Here is an 18710-nt window from a genome sequence, read left to right as displayed (position 1 = left end):
AATCTGCCAAGCACTGTTCTAAGTTCTTGATATACATCAACTCATTTAATCCTTATATTTACCCCATTGAGGAAAGGATCATTATTATTATCCCCATTAATGCGTTTATAGGGCCAAAGAGGCTATGTAACTCTTGTGATAGAAGCAGGAAGCTTGCTCTTAACAGGTTACAGGACCAAACTATTTTTGTTTTGCTTTAAAGTTAAAGATGGATCTTTTTTTTTTTTCTTTTTATTTCTTTTTTTTTTTTTTAAGATTTTATTTATTTATTTAATTGACAGAGAAAGAGAGAGAGAGACAGCGAGACAGGGAACACAAGCAGGGGAAGTAAGGGAGGGAGAAGCAGGCTTCCCGCAGAGCAGGGAGCCGGATGCGGGGCTCAATCCCAAGACCCTGGGATCATGACCTGAGCTGAAGGCAGTCGCTTAACCACTGAGCCACCCAGGTGCCCCTAAAGATGGATCTTAATGAAATAATTTTTCAAGTGGCAAAACAGATTCAACATCCTTATCATAGAAAAATAAGTTAGGTACTATATACAAATAATTTTTAAAAGTCACTCATATCTTGAAGAAAAATGATTGATATTTTGGGGGAGAAAAAATCCAAGTTAGGTTCCTATGTGTTTAAGATGCAATGTCAGTTCTGAGTCCTATGTGCCTCTCAACCAAAGCATGTGATCTGTCATTACTCAACAGAATGTAATTCAGAAAACAATTCTAATTTTTTGTCACTGTTATTCTTATTTTAATCATACTGCTTATAATGTTTTCATAAAAAATCTAAATTTAGAAACAGACAAGCAATATGTGGGTATGAAAATAAATCAATGAGTGAAAAAATTAATTTTGTTTTATAAAATAAGAATAATTTTGAACCTGGGATGCTATATTATGAAGTCTGCATTTCTTAAATGTTTAAAAAAAACTGCTAAATTATTTCCTACTCCAAAACAGTAAAACACCATAGTATTGGATTCCGTATCCACTTTATGCAATAAATGGCATGTGGGTTTTTGTTTTCAATCTTTTGCAAAAAGGTAACCTACTAAATAAAAGAAGATATTTGAAAATGATATATCCAGTATGGGGTTAATACTCAAAACATATAAGGAACTCATACAACTCAACACCAAAAAAAAGTTAAAAAATCTAATAATCTGATTAAAAATAGGCAGAGGAGCTGAATAGACATTTTTCCATAGACTGCATACAGATGGCCAACAAACGTATGAAAAGATGTTCAACATCAAAGATCATCAGGAAAACACAAATCAAAACCACAATGTGAGATACCATCACACACCCGTCAGAATGGCTAGTATCAGTAAGACAAGAAATAACGGGTTGGCATGGATGTGAGGAAAGGTAACCCCTGTACACTACTGCTGGGAATGGGTAGAGCCACTATGGGAAGTGGTATGGAGTTTCCTCAAAACTTAAAAACAGAAATACCATACAATCTACTAATTTCAGTGCTGGGTATTTAACTAAAGAAAACAAAAACATAAATTTGAAAAGATATAGGCACCCCTATGTTTATTGCCCCATTATTTACAATAACCAAGATAGGGAAGCAACCTAAATGTCCATCGATATGTGAATGGATAAAGAAAATGTTCTATACACATGTATATACATACATACATAATGGAATATTACTCAGCCATAAAAAATGAAATATTGCCATCTGTGACAACATGCATGAATATACAGAGTATTATACTAAGTCAAATAAGTCAGGCAAAAAAAAAAAAGACAAATACCATGTGATTTCATATATATGTGGAATCAAAACACAAAGCAAATAAACAAAATAGAAACAGACTTGTAAATACAGAAGACAAATGGGTGGTTGCCAAAGGAGAGTGGGAGGATGGGTGAAATAGATTAAGAGGTATGAACTTCCAGTTATAAAATAAACAAGTCACAGGGATGAAAAGTACAGCCTACAGAATATAGTCAGTAATATTTTAATAATTTTTTATGGCTAGAGATGGTAACTATGCTTATTGTGAGCACTGCATATGTACAGAATTATCAAATCACTATGTTATACACCTGAAACTAATACAACATTATATGTCAGCTATACTTTAATAAAAAAAAATGCCAAAGAGAGTTCTTTGAGTGGAGGTAAAAGAATGCTAATAAACATAATAAAAACATAAAAAGGTAGAGTAAGTCTCACTGGTAATGGTAAATTTATAGTCATAGTTAGATTTTGCAATAAGGTAATAGTGGTGCATAATTCATTTACAACTCTAAAAGTTAAAAAAAAAAGAACATATAAATAGAATGATCTGTTGTTAGTTATACAATATAAAAAACATATAAATTGTAGCAAAAGAACCTATTTTGTAACAACCTAAAGTGTTCCGTTTAGGAGGAGAAGTAAAAGTGTAAAGCTTCCAAATTCTATTAAAGTTAAGTTGTTATCAGTTTAAAATAGGGTGCTATAAGTTTAAGATATTTTATATAAGTTTTATGGGAATTCTATAGAAAAATTTTGTAGTAATTTCACAAAAGAACAAGATAAAGAAATCAAAGCATATTGAAACCAAAAATATTGAAACACAGAAAAAAGACACCAGAATCAGAAACAAGGAAAAATAGATCTACAAAGCAACCAGAAAGAAATTAATAAAATGGAAATAGTGAGTCCTTTCCTGTCAATAGTTACAGTAAATATAAATAGATTAAAAGACACAGAATGTCTGAATGGATAAAGAACAAAAACAAGATCCAACAATGTGTTGCCTACAAGAGAAGCACTTTAGCCTTAAAGACACACACAGGATGAGAGTGAAGGGATGGAAAAAGACATTTCAAGCAAATGGTAACCAAAAAAAGAAAGAAAGAAAGAAAAGAAAAGAAAAGCAGGGGCAGCTATACTTAGACAAAATAGACTTCAAGTTAAAAATGATAAAAAGAGACAAAGAATGTCATTATGTAATGACAGAGGGGCCTAATACATCAACGGAGATTAACAATTAGATGTAACAAGAAGATATCTGTACACATTGGTGAAGCACTGACACACAAAAGCAAAAACTTCTAGAAATAAAAGGAGAAATAAACAGTAACACAATAATAGTTGGGGATTTTAATACCCCACTCTCAACAATGGGTAGAGCATCTGAAGAGATAATCATTAAGGAAACAGCAGACTTGAACAACACTATAGACCAAATGGACCTAACAAACATATATAAAACATTGTATCCAACAACAGAAGAATACAGATTCTTCTCAAGCACACATGGAATATTTTCTAGAATAGACCATATGTTAGGCCACAAAACAAGTCTTAGCAAATTTAAGAAGACTGAAATGGTACCAAGAATCTTTTCTGACCACCATGGAATGAAACTAGAAATCAATAACAAGAGGAAACTGGAAAATTCATGAGAAAATGGAAATTAAACTACTCTCTCCTGAAAAACAAATGGATCAAAGAAGACATTAAAGGGGAGAAAAGGTTTCCTCAAATAAACAAAAATGGAAACACAAAATACAAGAACTTGTGGGATGTAGCAAAAGTAGTTCTAAGAGGGAACTTCATAGCAATATATGCCTATTTAAGAATCAAAAAAGATCCTAAATATATAACCTAACTCTACATTTTAAAGAACTAGAAAAAGAACAAACTGAGCCCAAAGTTAGAAGAAAGGAACAACGAAGATTAGAGTAGAAAAAAAACAAAGAATAGAAAACGGTAGAAAAGATTAGCTAAACTAAGAGTTGGTTCTTTCAAAAGATAAACAAAATTGACAAATCCGTAGGTAGACTAACCAAGTTAAAGAGAGAGAGGACCCAAAGCAACAAATTATAAATGAAATAGACATTACAACTGATACCATAGAAATTCAAAGGGACGTAGGAGGCTACTAAGAACAACTTTATGCCAACAAACCAAACAACCTAGAAGAAATGGAAAAATTCATAGAAACATACAGCTTACCACCACTAATTCAGGAAGAAATAGAAAATTTGAATAGACCAATTATGAGTAAGGAGATGAATCAGTAACCAAAAATCTCTCAACAAAGAAAAGCCCAGGACCAGATGGCTTCACCACTGAATTTTACCAAACATTTAAAGAAGAATTAACACCAATCCTTCTCAGACTCTTCTACAAAATTGAAGAGGAGGAAATAGTCCCAAACTCATTCTTTTGAGTCCAGCATTATCCTGATACTAAAATTAGAAAAGAAAGCTACTAAAAACAAAACAAAACAAAACTATAGGCCAACATCCCTAATGAATACAGATGCAAAAATTCTCAATAAAATATTAGCAAACCAATTCAGCAGCAGAGTAAAAGGATCATACACCTTGATCAAGTGGAATTTATTCCTGGGATGCAAGGATGGTTCAACATATGCAAATCAATCAATATGATTATATCACATTAACAGAATGAATAAGAAGACTCATATGAGCATCTCAATAGATATAGAAAAAGCATTGGACAAAATTCAATATCCATTCAGGATAACAACTTTGAATGAATTATACATAGAAGAAACATATCTCAGCACAAAAAGGTCACATATGACAAACCCACAGATAATACCAGACTGAATGATGAACTGTTGAAAGCTTCTCCTCTAAGATTAGAACAAGACAAGACTGCCATTTTAACCACTCCTATTCAACATAGTTCTAGAAGTCTTAGCTAGGGCAATCATACAAGAAAAAGAAATAAAAATTATCAGAATTAGAAAGAAAGAAAACTACCCTTATTTGCAGATAACATAATTTTATATACAAAAAACCCTAAACACTCAACTAAAAAACTGTTACATCAATGAATTCAGTAAAGTCCCAGAATACAAAATTAACATATAAAATGGAGTAGTGTTCCTATACACTGACAATGAATTTTCTGAAAAAGACATAAAGCAATCAATCTCATTTACAATAGCATAAAAACAGTACAATGCTCGGGAATAAATTTAGCTAAGGAGATGAAATATCTCTACACTGAAAATGACAAGATATTGATGAAAAAAAAATTTTAGAAGACACAAATGGCAAGGGAGCCCGTGTTCATGGATTGAAAGAATTAATATTTTTATTATTTTATTATTTTTGAATTTTTTTATTCATTTGAGTGAGAGAGAAAGAGTGAGAGCTCTTGTGCTCTCTCTCACTCTCTCTGAAATAAATATATAAAATCGTAAAAAAAAGAAAAGAAAGAGTGAGAGCACGAGCAGGGGGGAGGGTCAGAGGAAAAGGGAGAAGCAGACTCCCTGTTGAGGAGGCAGCCCAATGCAGGGCTCGATCCCGGGACCCTGGGATCATGACCTGAGCTAAAGGCAGACACCTAACTGACTGAGCCACCAGGCACCCCAAGAATTAGTATTTTTAAAATGTTAATACTACCAAAAGCCATCTATAGATTCAATGCAATTCTTACTGAGATTCCAAAAGCATTTTTTTTTTTTACAGAAGTAGAAAAAACACTCCTAAAACTTACATGGAACCACAAAAAGACCCTGAATATTCAGAGCAATCCTGAGAAAGAACAAAGCAGGAGGCACCACACTTCCTGATTTCAAGCTACACTATAAATCTATAGTCACCAAAATGGCATGGTACTGGCATAAAAATGGACAAATAGACAAATGGAACAGAATTGAGAGCCCAGAAATATACCCCAGCACACAAAGTCAACTAGTTTTTAAAAAGGAAGTCAAGAATACTCAATGGAAAAAAGACAGTCTTTTCAATAATGGAGCTGTGATAAGTGGATATTCACATGTATAAGAATGAAATTTGACCCATATCTTACACCATACACAGAAATTAACTTGAAATGGATTAAAGACATAAATGTGAGACATGAAACCATGAAACTCTTGAAAGGAAACAAAGGAATACAGCTCCTTGGTGTGGGTCTTAGTAATAACTTTTTGGATATGACACCTAAAGCACAAGAAAAGAATAAAAAATAAACAAGTGGGACTACATCAAACTAAAAACTTCTGCACAGCAAAATAAACTACCAACAAAGTGAAATGACAACCTTATGGAATGGGAAAAATATTTGTAAACCATATATATCATGAGGGTTTAATATCTAAAAAATATATAAAACTTATATAACTTACTAGCAAAAAAATAATAACCTAATTTAAAAATGGGCAAAGGACCTCAATAGACATTTCTCCAAAAAAGATATATGAAAGATCAATAGGTACATGAAAACAAAAGATGCTCAACATCACTAGTCCTTAGAGAAATGCAAATTAAAACCACAATGAGATATTACCTCATGCGTATTAGAATGACCATCATCAAAAAATACAAGAGGTAACAAATACCAGTATAGATGTGAAGAAAAGGCAACCCTTATGTGTTGTTGATGGGAATGTAAACTGTTACAGCCACAATGGAAAACAGTATGGAGGATCCTCAAAAAAATTAAAAATAGAACTACCATATGACCCAGCAATTCTGCTTCTAGCAATTTATCCAAACATACCGAAAACACTAACTAGAAAAGATATCTGCACCCCCATATTCATAGCAGCATTATTTACAACAGCCAAGACATGGAAACAACTTAAGTTTCTATCATCAGGTGATGAGTGGATAAAGAAGTTGTGGGATATATATACAATGGAACATTATTCAGTCATAAAAAACAAGGAAATTATATCATTTGTGACAACATGGATGGACCTCAGGGCACTATGCTAAGTGAAATAAATCAGACAGAGAAAGACAAATACTGCATGATTTCATTTACATATGGAATCTGAAATGAAACAAACAAATAAGAAAACAAACTCATGATATCAGACTTGTAGTTGCAGGGAGTGGGGAGTTGCAGGGAGGGGAAAGGAAGGAAGGTGGTAAATAGGAACAAATTTCCAGTTATAAATAAATACTAGGAATGTAACATACAACATGATGACTACAGCTATCCCCACTGTGTGATATATACCATAGAGTATACCTTGGTATATATACCAAGAGTAAATCCTAAATCCTATGAGTTCTCATCACAAGGAGAACAATTGTTTTCCTTTTCTTTCTTTCCTTTTCTTTTCTTTCCTTTTCTTTATTGTATCTATAGTGAGAAGATGGTTGCTAGCTGAACTTATTGTGGTAATCATTTCACAATATATGTATATTAAACCACCATGCTGATACCTTAAACTTTTACAGTAATGTTGGGGCGCCTGGGTGGCTCAGTTGTTAAGCGTCTGCCTTCGGCTCAGGTCATGATCCCAGGGTCCTGGGATCGAGCCCCGCATCGGGCTCCCTGCTCTGCGGGAAGCCTGCTTCTCCCTCTCCCACTCCCCCTGCTTGTGTTCCCTCTCTCGCTGTGTCTCTCTCTGTCAAATAAATAAAATCTTTAAAAAAAAAAAAAAAACTTTTACAGTAATGTATGTCAATTATTTCTCAATAAAACTGAGGAAAAAATAAATAACTCAATTAGAAACGGGGAAAAAATCTAAATAGTCATTTCTTTCAAAAGGTATATAAGTGGCCAATAGAGAAAAAGATGCTTAACATAATTAGCCATTAGGGAATCAAAACCACAAAGAAATACCACTTCAAAGCCCCTGAGGTAGAAAAAAGAAAAAAAAAAGGACAAATGACAAATATTGGCAAGAGTCCACTGCTCCTCAGAATGTAAAATGGTGCAGCCAATTTGATAAACAATTTCACTGTTACCCAAAATGCTAAACATAAGAGTTATTCTGTGACCCAGCAATCCTCCTCCTAAGTATATATCCAAAAGAGTTGAAAACAAATGTCCACACAAAAGCCTGTAACGGAAATGTTCATCACAGTGTTAGTCCCAATAGCCTCAAATTAGAAACAACTCAAACGTTCATCAGTTGATGGACGTGTAAAGAACATGCGGTATTATCATACAATGGACTGTTTCTCAGCTTCAAGAAAGAATGAAGTATTGAAACACTCTAGAACTTGGATGAACCATGAATGTGCTAAGTGAAAGAAAACAGAAAAGACCATGTATTGTATGATTCCATTTAAATGAACTATGAGAAAGCAAGCCAATCTACAGAGACAGAAAGTAGATTAGTAATTGCCTACAGCTGAGGGTGGAGGCCAAGGGCATGGAGAACCGACCTAACAGTGGGTGCAGGGTTTCTTTTTGGGGTGATAAAAACATTCTAAAGTTGATTGTGGTGATGGTTACACAACTCTGTGAATATACTAAAAACACTGACTTGTACACTTTAAGTGGGTGAACTGTATGATATGTGAATTATATCTCAATAAACCTGTTAAAATGCTGTATGGCTTGTAAGACATAAAAATATACACCAGCACTACAAGGTAATAACAGAGATACCCAACATGCATAGCTTATAACCTACTTAAAAACAGGAGACAACATTATGGAGCTGATAAAATGCTTCTTCAGGTTCTCCTACTAGGATTATTGAACCAAATTCAAAATATATTTTGAGTGTGCATACCAAATACAAAAATTATCTGTGTTCATTAGACATGGGCTTAAGCCATCGAGCTGCTGATTCTGCACAGCCATATCCACATTTCATGCTGATCCTGCATTTTATTGTCACTACATTAAAATCAATTTTATGAGCAACTGTATACTCTTAACAAGTACTTTTAAAAAAATGTTGAAATGCCTGCTCATAAACCTATATAAGTCCAAACAGGAGCCTTCAGAGTGAAGTAAATAAAGTTCAGCAATTTTGAATCTTTTGGAAAGCAGAGTTTTAGATATGAAATATTTATGCCCCCTTATGATTTAAATCTAATGACTATCATGATTGCAAAGTAATTGATTATTATTTAGAAATCTTGCTGGGAAATCCTAAAATATTACCTGCAAAGCTTTACATTTTAAGACCAAACTATTGCTTTCTTTAAAATCTTTATCTGCATGTTTTCCCCATAAACTTAGAGATTCAGGAAAAAATAATTACAGAAGGCCCATCATCAAAACCATTTAAAGCTTACTGTTCAAAATGCTGTTGTACCATACATTACCCTGGTACAGAGCCTGTTTTGCAATTCTGTGTCTCTTAAGAGCAGTTTGCAAAGCCATTTAGGTATTAGTACCAGTATTCTCCAAAGGAGAGACCATAAACACCATTTCTATGGCTATAGGCAGCTGAGCTTGGAAAGAATGAACAAAACTGTGGGAGACACATTTTGGGAGGTTCTGATAGAAGGACAAGCATTAAGTAAGTCTTTATATCTTACTGAAGACAATGACTCAGATGCTGCAGCATGGAAGGAGCCACACGTCAGGGGCTATTTTGTTGGCCGATGGCCAGATGTAGAACAAACCCAGGATAGAGAACAAGACGGACCCCTGCAAACTTGGCCTCATCCATTGCATCTGCAGCAGGGCGAAGGTTGCTCTGAGTAACGGGGGGCACTCAGCACATAGCAGGCATGCATCATTCCTCTATTTTCTTTAACCTCCTGGTAAGGGGTGAATCTGAGGTGGGATCATTTATGTACATTAGAAGATCCCATGGCATTTTTCCAAGCCCAAGGCTATTACTCTGAGGATTTGGCCAAGTTCCAACTCAGGTAATTATATTCCGCTTGCTAAATTTGCCCTGCTGTTCCAGTTAGGTACAGCATTGTTCGTTTTCCTGACTTTTCAGAAAAAAAAGGGAGAGAAATTCTTCTTGAACTCACCAGTCTTGCAGACAGAAGAAAGGCAAATGTAATGTGTTACAAAAGTAATGTCTGCCTCAGTAAGGAACAAGATGATTGCGGTGTTTGAACTTTGGTGCTGTGGCAAGCTCTGAGCACCAGATAAAGATCACAGAGAGAGCAAAATCCCTCTGGATGGAATCAGATGACTGTGCCATGATACCCTCATCAGATAACGACCACAAAGGGCTCTCGGTAACTACCACAGAGAATGAGCTCATGATCTCTTCAAACCAGGCAACAAAAGCAGAGACACTTCTGCAAATGTTTGTATCTTTAATATCATTGCAGGTATAACCACTTTCTCAGGAATTGGGGTAGGGACCACCAGCACAAATCCAGGAATGTTTGAACCAGCCAGTCTCTCTCTCTCTTTAATGCTGGGGACCCTAAAAATAAAGCAGGCTGTCATCCCTCACATGGCCAAAGATTTAAAGTCTGACAATATCAATTTTGGGCAAGGATATAGGGAAAATAAAACTCCCATGTGCACTGGTGGGAATATAAACTGGTTCAGACACTTTTCATAGCAATTTGGCAGCATCTAGTAAAACTAAAAGTGTTTCTATCCTACATTCCAGCCATTCTGCTTCTAAGAATATACTCTACTGAGGTTCTTGTACATTGTACCCAGAGGCACTCACACAGATGTTCACTGTAGCCATGTTTGTCATAAAGAACAACTGGGAGAAAAAACTAAATGTTTGTGGAAGAATAGAAAAATAAAGCATAGTATATTCATACGATATAATATCATGGATTGACCTAAAAAACATAACGCTAAGTGGAGAAAAAAAATACAGAGTAATTTGTACAGCTGGATACTATTCATTCCAATTTACAGAAGGTAAACATTACCTTCTTACTTTTTATGAACCAGAGTGATTATGGGAAAAAGCACACCTCCATGCATGTACACAGGCATGCACACACATGCCCACACACAGACATTTGCAGTATTTTGGTTGCTCAGCTCTCAAAGCACTATTCTGGGGTTGGGAAATGCCCCACTGTATGTTTTTTGGTAAAAGTCTTGGCCTAACTCCCAGGACAGAAGGCAAAAAAAGCCACAGTGGGATTTCCTAGATGACCAGATTGCTAGCAAGGGAATGAGCACATGATCTAGCTTGCCAACCCTGATAATCCCACTCGGGGTCTTGAGCCTAAGACCAAGGAGGCAAAGGTACGGAGACAGTGACAAATGTTCCGGCAGGTGACAAGGGTCAGGTGGCCAGAGAGTAGGCTATAGCACCCCTGCCCCCACAGATGGCCCCTCAGGCATAGCAGTCACCATGGTTCTGGCTGCAGTCTCTCTTTTGGTTCCCACCCATTACTGGAGCCTAGATCACCGATGTTCCCTGTGATTCTATTTGCCACCAATTCCATTTCTATACAAAGCTTTTCTGCTTGAAGCAGCTACATCTGTTTCTGCTGCTTGTGGAATACGAACCTTACAGATGGAGGAGGCTGCAGCAAGCTCACCCAGTGGTGGCCCCAGGACAGGCAAGGGAGAAATGGGACTGGCTTACATGCAATATTTTATTTTGATTTAATGACAATGGTTCAGATACAAATATGACATCCTGTTAATAGCTGTTCATACTGAACAGCAAAAAAAAAGGGGGTGTGTTTATCACCCATTGGAATTTTTAAAGTATTAATTTTTAAAAGATGAAGTTCAGGCCATTTCTGGAGTCCCTAAGTGGTTCAGGTACATTTCTTGTATTTGACAGATCCCAGGCCTGTTTGGGGTCATGCTGTTTGAAAGTATGCCAGTAATACACTGAATTTAGGAGCAAAATGCACAGATTCTCAATGTTCAACTTGTGCTTCTATTTAAAAGGGAAATCCACAGATCATTGCAAGGATGTTTGATTATACCAAAGCAGGCCATTAGTCCTCATTCCTAATCTTCATTTTAGAGACGCTCAGTTACATACAATGAATGACACACAAAATAGATGTTTTTGGACTTCTGGGCTAACAAAGCAACACTTAAAGACTTGTCAGGAATTCTTTTAGCAGGATAACTTCTCCCCAGGTTTCAGTGTCATCTCTTAATCTGTAACATAAATATGCCCCCAACGATGGACCCAAATGTGTAAGAGTTGAGGCAACTTACTGCACGGATGTCCTAATACCTTCACTTCATCAATAACAAGGTAGCCTTGATGTCCAGAAGTTATCACTTCAAAAACCACCTGGAAAATTAAGAAAGATTTATATTATTCACTCATTTTGTCAGAGTTTTACCAAATGTCTCCTACATATAAATGTAGGTTGTTCATTCATTCATCATGTTTCTAACAACCATTAATGGAGCATCTAATATCTGCCAATCAATGTTCCAGGTTCTAAGATGACAAAGATAGAAAAGATCCCAATCCAGTTTTCAGAGAGGTTAATGGGAAGGGCTGGGTCAGACATCATCCTACCTCAAGACTCACCTGGTAAGGACGTAATACCACGGTTAAGAGCTGATATTTGGAAGACGGAGGCTTAAAGTCATTTACCATAGATGATGTTGAGATTTAAATTGTTTTAAGAGAACATATTTTCTGGTCAACTCCTTTGAGAGGATTCTATGACCATGCTGAACCATGTGGGGCCCTGGGTTTTATACAACTAAAATGAAAAAAACTACCATAAGTGCTGTGAAAGAAAAGTACAGGGTACTAGAATAACATATACCAAAAGGACCTCCTGTGAGGAGGTTGCAGTTCTCCTAACAGCTGATTATGAATGAGGAAGGAGAGTAAGGCTTCTTCCTGGGCATCTGCAAAGGCCCTGAGGTGGACATGGCCATGGCCATGAAGAGGAATATTGGGACATATAACTGTAAAAGTCAGCTGTGACCAGGTTGCAGAGGCTCCTCTCCCAGGACAGGGATTCCAGGGAAGACACTATATTAGTAATATAAAGACGCTATGGCTGCTGAAACTCAGATGGCAGAGATATGAATTAAGAGCAGAATGACATAAAGATCTCTACAATGCTAAAATCAAGAGGTCTTTAGCAACTGCTTGATCATGGGAAAAGTAAGGCAGAAAAAGAAGGGCAACATGATCTGAAGTTCTCAGAATGAATGATATTTTTGAGATTGTAGAGTCACTTCAGAGAAATTGAGGTTAAAGGGAAAAAAAAGCAGTAAGAAGTTATCAATGTTCTTAACATGATTGTCTGAAGTTGTCTAATATGGCTATTATTAAAAAGGTCCACATGACATTATTCTCATCTCCATTTACACATATCTGCATCACCAAGGAGACTGTGGCTCATGCAAAATAAATTTGCTAAGTCTTAAAAAAAAACAGCAACTGCACTCTTGGAGAAATGAAGGTTCATTCCTACAAAAATCTGTACACAAATGAAAAGCTTCACTCATAGTAGCCAAAACCTGGAAACAGCCCAGATGGCATTCAATGGTAAATAATAATGCAGACTGTCATACATCCATAGCATGGAATACTACTCCACAATACCAAGGAAATAACTATTGATGAGGATGAGCTCTAGAGAATTATGCTGAGTGAAAAAGCCAATCACAAAGATTACCTACTATATGATTCCATTTATGCAGCATTGTGTAAAGTCAACATTTTTGAAGGGAGGGCAGATTAGTGGTTGCCAGGGCTTAGGGATGGAGGAAGAAGGGACGGGAGGATGGTTACAGGATAACACAAGTTGAGTAATCCTTGTGATGCTGGAACCTTTAAGGTTTTTGCTGTAGTGATGGATGCACAAACCTCCTCAGGTAATAAAACTGTATAGTTCATAGCAGCTTTATTTGCAATAGCTAAAACACGGAAGCTACCAAGTATCCACTGATGGATGAATGGGTAAGCAAAATGGGGTAAATACATACAATGGAATATTATTATTCAGTCTTAAAAAGGAAGGAAATTCCAACACATGGTATGACGTGGAGAAACCTGGGGAACATTATGATGGGTGAAATAAGTCAGCCACAGAAGGGCAAATACTGTATGACCCCACATATATGAGTTACCTGGAACAATCTAATCCAGAGAGACAGAAAGCAGAATGATAGTTGCCAGTGGCTGAAGAGAGGGGCAATAGGAAGTTACTATTTTACAGAGGCAGAGTTTCAGTTATGCAAGATGAAAAGAGTTCTGGAGATGGATGCTGGTGATGGTTGCACAACATTAAGAAGGTATTTCATACCACTGAACTGTATACTTAAACATTATTAAGATGATAAATTTTATGTTATTTGTATTTTACTACAGTAAAAAAAAAAGCAAAAAAATGTATAGAACTAAATACACACACATGCATGCACAAAGTAAATGGGAAATCTGTAAAATGGGAAATCTGAAAAAGCTCTGTAGATTTCAACCATGTCAATATCCTGGTTGTGATATTATACTTTCGGTTTGCAAACTGCTACCATTGGAGGAAACTGGGTACTATGTACATAGGAATCTGTATTATTTCTTACTGCTGTATCTGACTCCACAATTATCTCCACAAAAATTTTAACTTAAAAAATTAACTATAAATTACCATTTACTAAGCACATAATACAGTACATACACTGGGCCGGTATCACCCCATTATCTTATTTATCAGTTCATGAAAAAATTCTTCAAGGATTAATATTTGAAGAACAAAGAGATTCAGATACAAAATAATTGTTAAAAACCCAGGCTTTCTGGATGTTTTCACTACTACACATTGCCTGAACAAACACTTCAACCCTAGGACTGCATTATTTATGTGTGTGCAGTGGGTATAAAAATGGAGAAAGCAATCAGCAAAGCCCAAAATGGAAAAGCTCAGGGGGCTCCCTAGATAAGAAGTCATCCCAGAAACACCTGCTAGACTAGATGACCCTGCACCACGATGTCACAACACTGAAATACAAAACATACAGGGGAGAGGAGAGGACCAAAGTAGAACAGAAATGAAAAAAAAACAAAACAAAACAAAAACACTTTGTCCTATTCGTAAGTATATATATATTTTTTTCACTGATGACACAGAGAAAGGAAGAGATGCATGCACAGTATTACAATCTGTAATCTTGCATATTTCTCTCTCTGCTGAAGTCTAGGACAGTTGAGAGAACAAAAAGCAGATGAGCCCTGAGAGCAAGTGGGGGCAAGAGCCCTCCAGAAGCCCTCCAAGCTGGGGCCTTGGGAGGAGACAGCAAGAGCAGGCAGCACAGGACGCAGCCGCCTGCTCTGCTGACAATGGCCACTGCATAGACCTATGTCCATGACCACCAGCTACCCAAGAACTCCATGGCCCTGGTCATGGAAAGGGTATTTTTAAAGCCAAAACCAGACATGTTCATCCATCCTTCCTTCCTCCCAGCTGACCTCCCTTCCTTCTTCCCTCCCTCTTACACATTCATTCAATTCAAGTTTCCACTGGGTGTCCTCTTTCTTCCACGCACCATGGTAAGTACTGTGATAAGCATCATGAACAGAACAGATGCAAAACTGTCCTTCACAGCAAACCATATTTTTACTTTATCAACTACAAGGGTTGAAGCTTCTTATAAAAATGGAATAATCTTTATTATTTAAGAGATATGCTAACTCTTAGAATATACTGTACATACAAAAATGTTCATGTGGATCTATTTTTGAAGTTGCCATGTGTAAATTCAAAGCACAATATTTCATTTAAACCAATACAGGACCATGGCCCTATGAAAGAATGGGAGAGAAAGAAAGGAGGGGAAGAAATGAGAGACCTTGATAAGTCACCCTAAAACCTTTGAACCTGCTTTTTTCATTTATCACATTCACAGAATTTATGACCCTCAAAGATTCACACTCAAAGATTCTGAGTCTTATTGTCCAACTATTTATAGAATATTTACTGTAAGCTCTGAAAGGGATCCAAAAAATATTAGACAATTTTACGAAATTTAGGCTTCAGGTCCACAAAAAATAAGGAACACAATGAACAAACAGAACAAGACGATGGCCAAGTAACAGGTGGGAACAATAAAGAGCTCATAGGACTGTGATCTTTCTCCACCACAGGACTGTCACCTCCTCCTTACCCAACCAGCCAGGACACCTCTGACACAGCCAACACAACCTTCAATCCATTTCTCACCCTGCTCATTAAACTCACAGATGCCCCCAAAAGGACTTACAAGTGTCCCTGCTGGACTGGAGGCAGAGAGACTCAGCAGCATGCCCATGCACTCCAGATTCCCAGCAAGACGACTTGCCAGTGAGGCCACAACAAAAGAATCAAACACAGATTTGTTTCTGAAACTTTATCTGTTCCCCTCAGTCTTCTAAAGGCATCTCATTGCAAATACACCAAGAGAACAATGGACTGATCCATTCAGTTAATTAGAAATTTTAGAAAGTAAACTTCGAAAGCTTGGCAGATTCCAACACTGACTTAACTTAGTTTCCCTAACTGTAGAGACAAAAAGGACAAAATATCTTCAGAGATAAGTTTATGTGTGTCCACACACCTCACACACATGTATATATTGACATACAATATACCAATAAAATTTTTACATGACACATTTAGATATTATACCTAAGAAGGTGCATTATGTGTTGCAAGTTTGGAAGCAGTAACGCCAATGCTTCTTTCCAAAAACTGAAGCAAGTTTTTCAAAAGACCATTTTCCACCTCTTTTTTAGTAATTTTAGTTAAAGGGCTTATGAGTACAAGTTTTATTAGCTGCTTCATCAAGTTTATAACTTAGTGTATAAATAAATGTTTCAACACATACCACAATTATAAAGTAGGTCTGATTTGTACTGAAAAGTTTGCTATTTTGAAATAAATATGATTGAATGAAAATTCCTGAATTTAGGTGCTCTACAACAATCTTAGACTGACTGCTAACTTGATTTGAACATCTGACCAGTAAGAGATTCACTCTGTTGCTTCTAACAAACACGAGGGTTAAGACATGCAGCTGAGAACATAAGGCCTATTTTAAATAGGTTTCTTAAAAACAGATTTTAGACTCCCATAAAAAGGTTTCCTTGTCTTGAATTCTTGTTATCTGGCAAGTTTTTCATTTTGTACTTTTTTCTAGCCAGTGCCCTTACTAAGAAAGCTCCAAAAGCAAAAATATTTTGGTCTGTTTTTGTCAAATAAGGAACTACTCTATTGAAAGTACAGGTATTGCTCTAGTGAAGTATAACAAGTATATGCAGAACCCAGCGGGAGTCCCTGGGATGTCTGAAAATGCCAGCATTGAGGGCCAAAAGATAGAGGTCAGAGGAAAGAAGTAATAACATGAGAACACCAATGGTACCCCTGGAAAAGGAAAAAGAAAGGTGAAACAAACTGATTTGCACATGTGCCCATGCTTACTTTTATCAAATAGAACAGAATACATTGGAAGTCTGTATTAGAAGTGAGGTTTGGGTCTCTTTAAGAAACATACGAAGTCTTTTCATTTAGGAAAATTCAAAAATTTAAAAACCACTTATATACTGCACCCATCTGTGTCTCAGGTATCTTTTGTATATATTATGTAATTTCCCCAACCATATGAGGCAAGCAAATTCCCTTTCAGGGATGAGGAGGCTGACTCAGAAAGTAATTATGTAATTTTTCTGAGATCACACAATTAGTACATTGCAGGGCTAGGGTGTAATTCTAGGTCTATTTTACTTCTAAGTCTGGACTCTTTACTGAACTGCTTTAACTAGTAAGCATGACAGACTACATATATGTAGAATATACACACACATACATACACACACATACATATGTCTGACTGATACATACATACATACATACCTATCTATACACACATATACATATATAATACACAACCATGTATTCACACACACACAAATATATATATCCTTTAATTCATACACACACACACACACACACACACATATGCTCTAAAACTTTTACTTCCACATTTAAGTAAGGAATGTAGTAATCATCTACTTGACCTAGCAATGTAGATGCAAGGAACAGTTATATGACATAGTTTTAACAACATAAATTTTAAGACAAGGGTCAGCAAACTATAGTCAACAGGCCAAACCCCCCCAACCTCTGTTTTTCTGTTACCCACAAAGTAAGGATGGTTTTTATAGTTTTCAACAGTGGGAGAAAGTCAAAAGAACAGTATTTAGCAACACATGAGAATTATATGAAATTGAAATTTCAATGTCTACAAATAAAGTTTTATCGTGACATAGTCATGTTTATTCAACTGTGTATCGTTTAGAACAGCTTCGCACAAAAACAGCAGAGCTCAGCAGACGTCACAGAGACCATCTAGCCTACAAAGCCTGAACTATTTATGACTACCAAGCTTCCAGATTTAAAAACAAAAAACAAAAAACAAAAAACAACTTTCCTGCTTGGCTCCCCAACAACTGCCATTACTCTGGATATCAAGAAAGCATGTATCAAGAGCAACAGTTTGTCACCACCAAATACAACATGCCCTGCACTCCGTGTGGGAGCCTCGCATTCCAGCAATGGCAGGGAGAAGCCCTCCCCCTGGACTGACTTGCTTCAAGTGCGTCACATGGGTACCATTTCTAATACCCACTTAGGCTTATAGTATCATTACCATTTTTTATAAAGCATAATTGCATACCAAAACAAAACCATAGACACTAATTACTTGATAGACCTCAAAACACTGTTTACAAAATTAAATCAAATTAAAAATAAAATAAAACCCAACTCATTTAGCAGTCAAATCTTCTACAAAGAAACTGAACTACTGAGAATGTTTAACACTTTAATATTAAAACCTGACCCTCAGCGATGACTCTACGCCATGTTCTTTGGCACAAGATAGATTTCAGGGAAATACCTTTGTATTTACTGAGGCACACACAATTTTAGGAAAAATGTCTTTGCCCTCTAAGTCAATCTAAATTGTGATTATTTGAAAAAGTTGAAAGCTAAAGTGGCTGATCAGTACGACAAAAATCACAGAGCCATCCTAGCTTATTCTGGAATAATTTTGCTAAAACCGAGTATTTAATCTTTTTGTTTGTTTGTTTGGACTTGGCCTGAAAG

The 18710-nt window shown here is 36.3% G+C and overlaps 1 protein-coding gene across 2 annotated transcripts in view; it reads right to left on the bottom strand.

The window, feature by feature from the left end:
• Positions 1-18710, bottom strand: part of PTPRM (protein tyrosine phosphatase receptor type M) — an 806716-nt gene that overhangs the window by 464577 nt on the left and 323429 nt on the right. For both annotated transcript variants that reach the window (XM_034995810.1, XM_034995812.1), the window contains exon 4: positions 11815-11893. In XM_034995810.1, coding sequence (XP_034851701.1) covers positions 11815-11893 — 79 coding nt within the window. The remainder of the gene's footprint in view (positions 1-11814; positions 11894-18710) is intronic.

This window comes from Mirounga leonina, unplaced genomic scaffold, assembly GCF_011800145.1.
Source record: "Mirounga leonina isolate KUSES-001 unplaced genomic scaffold, KU_Mleo_1.0 Mir_93, whole genome shotgun sequence".
NCBI lineage: Eukaryota > Metazoa > Chordata > Mammalia > Carnivora > Phocidae > Mirounga > Mirounga leonina.
Note: the sequence above shows the minus strand (reverse complement) of the source record. Positions and strands in the feature narration are given on the sequence as shown.